Source organism: Arachis ipaensis, chromosome B03, assembly GCF_000816755.2.
Source record: "Arachis ipaensis cultivar K30076 chromosome B03, Araip1.1, whole genome shotgun sequence".
Taxonomy (NCBI): domain Eukaryota; kingdom Viridiplantae; phylum Streptophyta; class Magnoliopsida; order Fabales; family Fabaceae; genus Arachis; species Arachis ipaensis.
Window position 1 is genome coordinate 41,404,643 of NC_029787.2, and position 6,290 is coordinate 41,410,932.

At 43.1% G+C, this 6,290-nt stretch overlaps 2 protein-coding genes across 2 annotated transcripts; both read left to right on the forward strand.

The window, feature by feature from the left end:
- Window positions 1,767–2,222, forward strand: LOC110269450 (uncharacterized mitochondrial protein AtMg00860-like). Its single transcript, XM_021117276.1, has one exon. The coding sequence runs from the start codon at window positions 1,767–1,769 to the stop codon at window positions 2,220–2,222; it is 456 nt and encodes a 151-aa protein (XP_020972935.1).
- On the forward strand, window positions 4,267–4,590 carry LOC107633031. Its single transcript, XM_016336666.1, has one exon. The coding sequence runs from the start codon at window positions 4,267–4,269 to the stop codon at window positions 4,588–4,590; it is 324 nt and encodes a 107-aa protein (XP_016192152.1).

Genomic DNA, 6,290 nt, shown 5'->3' on the forward strand with positions numbered 1-6,290 from the left:
TGGGATCGACCCTCATTCACTTGAGGTACTACTTGGTACGACCCAATGCAGTTGCCGGTTAGTTTGTGGTTGTAAAATCCACACCACTTATGCAGCTGAAGCAAGGTTTCTTGTCTGTGACGGACTATACTAACCAATTTGAGGATCTCTGTAGGTTCTCTAGAGTGTGTCAGGGTGCTCCAGAGACCTATCAAAGTTGAAAGTGCATTAAGTATCAAAGGGGCTTGAAGGATAACATCATGACTGCTGTGGCCCCTTTGGAGATTTGGATCTTCTCCGATCTTGTGAACAAGGTGAGAGTTATTGAGGAATGTGCAAAGACGGTAGCCTCGTCAAGGGACACTCATGGAGTAAACACTAATCGGGGACGTGGCAAGTACTTTCAGCCGAGGGGTCAGAATTTTAAGAAAGGAGGATATACGCCTCAAGGTCAAGGAGGCTTCAGAAAGAACACTTATGATCAGTTTTAGTATGCCAAAGGGAGAGGAAATCAGAGTAAGATTTCTCTGGATTTAACTTGTGTGCATTGTGGGCATTTTCATCCGAATGACTCTTGTAAGATTGGTATAGGTGGTTGCTTCAACTGTAGATTGCCGGGTCACATTGCGAGAGATTACACTCATGGGAAGAAGACTCAGAATACGGGCCAGAACCAACAAGGTCGGGTGTTTGCTGTGAACGCCAATGATGCTGCTAAGGCGGGTCTGTTGATGAGAGGTATATGCTTAATTGGTGGTAAAACCTTAGTTGCATTGTATGATACTGGAGCTTCACATTCGTTTATTGCATTTAACAAAGTTGAGGAACTAGGATTGAAAGTGTCAGAATTAGCATTTGAATTGCATGTACATACTCCATATCAGACAGTTCTGACTAGGTCAGGTTGTAGGCAAGTAGGTTTCTAGCTTGAGGGTAGAAACTTTGTGCATGATTTGATTTATTTATCAATGGTTGGGTTGGAGATGATTTTGGGGTTTGATTGGTTGTCGAAGAATCGGGTTTTGTTGGATTGCTTTGAGCAGTCAATTTAGTTTATGCCGGAAGGAAAAAATGGAGCAGTGACAGCCGAGGGTTATTACCTGAACTCTGTAATGGTGCACTGTAGTGGGGAAGAGTGTCAGGGTTATATACTATTGGCTGCAAATGCGTTAGGTGATAATCAGAGGATAGATCAAATTGCAGTGGTTAGGGAGTTTCCAGAAGTGTTCCCGGAAGATATTCCTGAGTTTCCACCTCAAAGGGATATTGAATTTACGATTGAATTGATGTCGGGAGCCAGACCAGTACCGATTGCACCGTATAGAATGGCTCCGATAGAGCTGGTAGAATTAAAGACTCAGTTGTAGGAGCTTTTGAACAAGAGGTTCATTCGACCGAGTGTATCTCCATGGGGAGCGCCAGTTTTATTGGTGAAGAAAAAGGACGGAGGAATGCGACTTTGCATGGATTACCGGAAGTTAAACAAAGTGACTGTGAAGAATAAGTACCCGTTGCCAAGGATAGATGACTTAATGTATCAATTGCAAGGAGCTGGAGTGTTTTCTAAGATTGACTTAAGATCTGGTTATCATCAGATAAGGGTGAAGGAGGATGACATTCCAAAAACTGCATTTAGAATGTGCTTTGGGCACTACGAGTTTGCAATGATGTCCTTTGGGTTGACGAATGCACCTGCTGTGTTTATGGATTACATGAACAGAGTATTTCGTCCCTTTTTGGACAAATTCGTGGTGGTTTTCATAGACGACATCTTAGTTTATTCTAAGATGGCGAAGGAGCATGAGGAACACTTGAGAATTGTGTTGCAAATCCTGAAGGAGCGAAAATTGTATGCTAAGTTGTCCAAATGCGAGTTCTGGAAAGAGGAAGTGAAGTTCTTAGGTCACGTGGTGAGCAAGGGAGGAATAGCGGTGGATCCTTCAAAAGTGGAGGCGGTGATGGAATGGGAAAGACCAACGATGGTGACGGAAGTCAGAAGTTTCTTGGGCTTAGCCGGGTATTACCGGAGATTTATTGAGGAATTTTCCCGAATTGCATTACCAATGACCAAGTTAACCCGGAAGGAGGTGCCGTTTGTGTGGACATCGAAGTGTGAAGAGAGTTTTCAAAACTTGAAACAAAAGTTAACTTCAGCACCTGTTTTAATCTTACCAAAACCACACGAATCGTTTGAAGTGTATTGTGATGCGTCACTGAAGGGTTTGGATGGCGTGTTGATGTAGCACCGAAATGTGGTGGCTTACGCATTGTCTTAGCTGAGACTACATGAGGTAAATTACCCAACTCATAACTTGGAATTAGCAGCGATTGTGTTTGCGTTGAAGATTTGGAGGCACCACTTGTATGGAGTGAGGTTTAGCATCTTTTCTGATCACAAGAGCCTCAAGTACATCTTTGAAAATAGCTCAATATGCATCAGAGGAGATGGATAGAGCTTTTGAAGGATTACGATTTTGAGCTAAGTTATCACCCTTAAAAGGCAAACGTGGTGGCGGATGCGTTGAGTCAGAAGTCCTTAACGATAGCTTGGATGAGAATCAAGGAAGAGGAATTAGTGGATAAGTTTGTAGATCTCAAGTTGGATATTGGTGAATTTGCCGGAAGAGCTCGTTTGAACCAGTTGCAGATTTCAAGTACCTTTAAGTGTAAGGTCCCATATTGGTTGGGGTGGGGAACGATGCATGCCTTATAAGGGTATGGATACCTCTCCCTAGCATGACGCATTTTGAAGAGTGAGCATGGGGGGCTTCGGCTATCATCCCTATCATCAAAGGAAAAACCGTGAGGCCTTGTGTGCCAAAGCGGATAATATCGTGCTAGCGGGTGGTCTGGGCTATTACAGATGGTATCAGAGCTGGAGCCCGGATCGATGTGCCAGCGAGGGCACTGGGCTCCCTTAGGGGGTGGATTGTAAAGTCCCACATCAGTTAGGGAGGAGAACGAAGCATGTCTTACAAGGGTGTGGATACCTCTTCCTAGTATGACGCGCTTTGACGAGTGAGTGTGGGGGGCTTCGGCTATCATCTCTATCGTCAAAGGCAAAACCGTGAGGCTTTGTGTGCCAAAGCGGACAATATCGTGCCAGCGAGTGGTCTGGGCTGTTACAGATGGTATCAGAGCCGGAGCCCAGATCGATGTGCCAGCAAGGGTGTTGAGCTCCCTTAGGGGGGTGGATTGTAAGGTCCCACATTGGTTGGAGAGGGGAACGAAGCATGCCTTATAAGGGTGTGGATACCTCTCCCTAGCATGACACGTTTTGACGAGTGAGTGTGTGAAGCCTTGTGTGCCAAAGCGGATAATATCGTGCTAGCAAGATGAAATAGAACTTCAGCAATTATTTCAACCGGTTGGCAAGAAGAGGCAAAGAGAGTTTACTAAGGATGGTGAATGATTGTGGAGGTGTAAAGGGAGAATTTGTGTGCCGGATGTCGGGAGTCTGAGGCAATAGTTATTGTCGGAAGCTCACAATAGTGGGTTTTCCATTCACCCAGGAAGTACAAAAATGTATTATGATTTAAAGAAGATGTTCTGGTGGTCTGGGATGAAGAATGATGTAGCTACAGTTGTGTCTAGGTGCCTGACTTGTCAGAAGGTGAAGATAGAGCATCAGAAACTGTCGAAAATGTTATAGCCACTTGAGATTCCTCAGTGGAAATGGGAAGGAATTGCAAGGGATTTTGTGACCAGTTTACCAAGGACTAGGTCGGGATTCGATGTGGTTTGGGTGATCGTGGATCACTTAACCAAGTCCGCTCACTTCCTACCTATTCGAGTGAACTATTCAATGGAGGAATTGGCTAGGTTGTACATCAAGGAAATCGTAAGGTTGCACGGTGTGCCATCGAGCATAGTGTCGGACCGTGATCCCCGATTCACATCAAGGTTTTTGGGAGCTTTCCAAAGGGCTTTTGGTACGAAAGTATGTCTCAGCATAGCATATCATCCGCAAACTGATGGACAGTCAGAAAGGACTATTCAGACATTGGAAGATATGCTAAGGGTGTGTGTTTTGGATCAACCTGGAAGTTGGGACCATTACATGCCATTGGAGTTTGCGTACAATAATAGCTTTCATGCGAGCAATGGGATGGCTCCGTATGACGCCTTGTATGGATAGAAGTGCCAGTCTCCACTGTGCTGGTCTGAAATCGGTGAAGCAAGTGTATTGGGTCCAGATTTGGTGGCAGAGACTACTGAGAAGATTAAGAAGATTCGAGCAAGGATTTTGACTGCGCAGAGCTGACAAAAAATTTATGCAGAAGGAAAATGTTAGAGTTTGAAGTGGGAGAGCACGTATTCCTTAGAGTTACACCGACAACTGGAATTGGAAGAGCAATCAAAACAAAGAAGTTGAATCTGAGGTATATAGGACCGTTTGAGATTCAGAGGCGATTCGGGCCGGTGGCATATCAAGTAGCTTTGCCGCTTCACTTGTCTAACTTGCATGACGTATTCCACGTGTCACAACTTCGTAAATACACGTCGGATGCGACTCATGTGTTAGAGCCTGAGTCGGTCGAGTTGAGGGAGAACTTGACATTTCAAGTCACGCCGGTGCGTATTGACGAAACTAGTGTGAAGAAACTGTGAGGAAAGGAAGTTTCATTAGTTGAAGTTGCTTGGAAGCAGGCAGAAGTTGAAGAACATACTTGGGAATTGGAGTCCGAGATGCAGAAGGATTACGCCGAGCTATTCTCAAGTAAATATTAAATTTTGAGGATAAAATTTCTTATTTAGTGGGGAGAATGTAAGAACCGAGATTAATTAACCATCTAATTGAATAATTAAATTGCCTAAATTAGGTTCTGAAAATTTAGAACGAGAATTAGGGAAATTAAATATGATTTTTGGACTCAGTAGATTTATTCTTCGAAAAACTGAGTAAAACTGTGAACCAGCAGCCAAACCCGTCGAACCAGTTTAAGTCTATCCAGTACTGGGCAAGAATAAATAAAAACAGTAGAAAACCTCAAGAAAATATTATAAATTGAAAACATGGCATTAATTTTAAAGGTTTGGCCCAAAATTGGGCCAAACGGGTTAAAAAAGCTAACGGGTTGGACCGGGCCCAAGTTGGACCCAAGCCCAACATATATAACCCAATTAATGAACCACACTCAGCCACAAAACACAACACATGCAGCTGAAAAGGGGAAGAAGGAGAGAAAACCCCATTAATACTATTCAAATCTCACTTCAATCCGCCATATCTCGAGCTACAGTGCTCTGATTCGCGTGCTGGCGGCGGCTACGTGAAGCTCTCGCCAAGCCCGTTAATTCTATTCTAATTGTGTAGGTAAGATTTCGAATTTTCCCTTCCTTCCTGCTACCCTAATAATTTCGAGTTTTGTGGGTGTTGGCCTTGAGTAAAATTTGTGTTTTGGTTGTTTAGGTGCTAATCATTAGTGAGGAAATATTGGGTTCTATCCCAAATTTTAGTGAATAAGGTAAGGTTTCTCAAGAACCCTTGTAAATTAATTAATTTTGATCGTTAGGTTTTGATTTATATGAAATGTATGATGTTAGTTTGAATATTGGAGCTTGTTGGAATTTCTTTGGACATTTGGGAGCATTTGGAGTGGAATTGGTGACTTGGTTGTGGTTTGAAAGCTTGATTTGCATTCAATTTGGGTTTTAGTGCATATTGGGAATCGGCCAAGGTATGGTTTCGGTTTTCTCTATGTAATATATAATATTTCTGGACATTTAGGCTAGTGACTGATGAGCGGATAATTCATACGCTTTTTAGCATTGTTTTTAGTATGTTTTTAGTATATTTTAGTTAGTTTTTATTAGTTTTTAAATAAAAAATCACTTTTCTGGGCTTTACTATGAGTTTGTGTGTTTTTCTGTGATTTCAGGTATTTTCTGGCTGAAATTGAGGGACCTGAGCAAAAATCTGATTCAGAGGCTGAAAAAGGACTGCAGATGCTGTTGGATTCTGACCTCCCCGCACTCAAAGTAGATTTTCTGGAGCTATAGACGTTCAATTGGCGCGCTCTTAATTGCGTTGAAAAGTAGATATCCTGGGCTTTCCAGCAATATATAATAGTCCATACTGTCTAAACCTTGTCTGTGGTATTCTGAGTAGGATCTGGGAAGGGATGACTGTGACAAGCTTCAAACTCGTGATTGTGGGGCGTGTGATAGACGCAAAAGGATCAATGGATCCTATTCCGACATGATCGAGAACCGACAGATGATTAGCCGTGCGGTGACAGCGCATTTGGAATATTTTCACTGAGAGGACGGGAAGTAGCCATTGACAATGGTGATGCCCAACATAAAGC

Excerpts from the sequence above, each read along its gene's own strand:
- LOC110269450 (XM_021117276.1), top strand. The coding sequence starts at position 1,767 with ATGGCGAAGGAGCATGAGGAACACTTGAGAATTGTGTTGCAAATCCTG.
- LOC107633031 (XM_016336666.1), top strand. The coding sequence starts at position 4,267 with ATGTTAGAGTTTGAAGTGGGAGAGCACGTATTCCTTAGAGTTACACCG.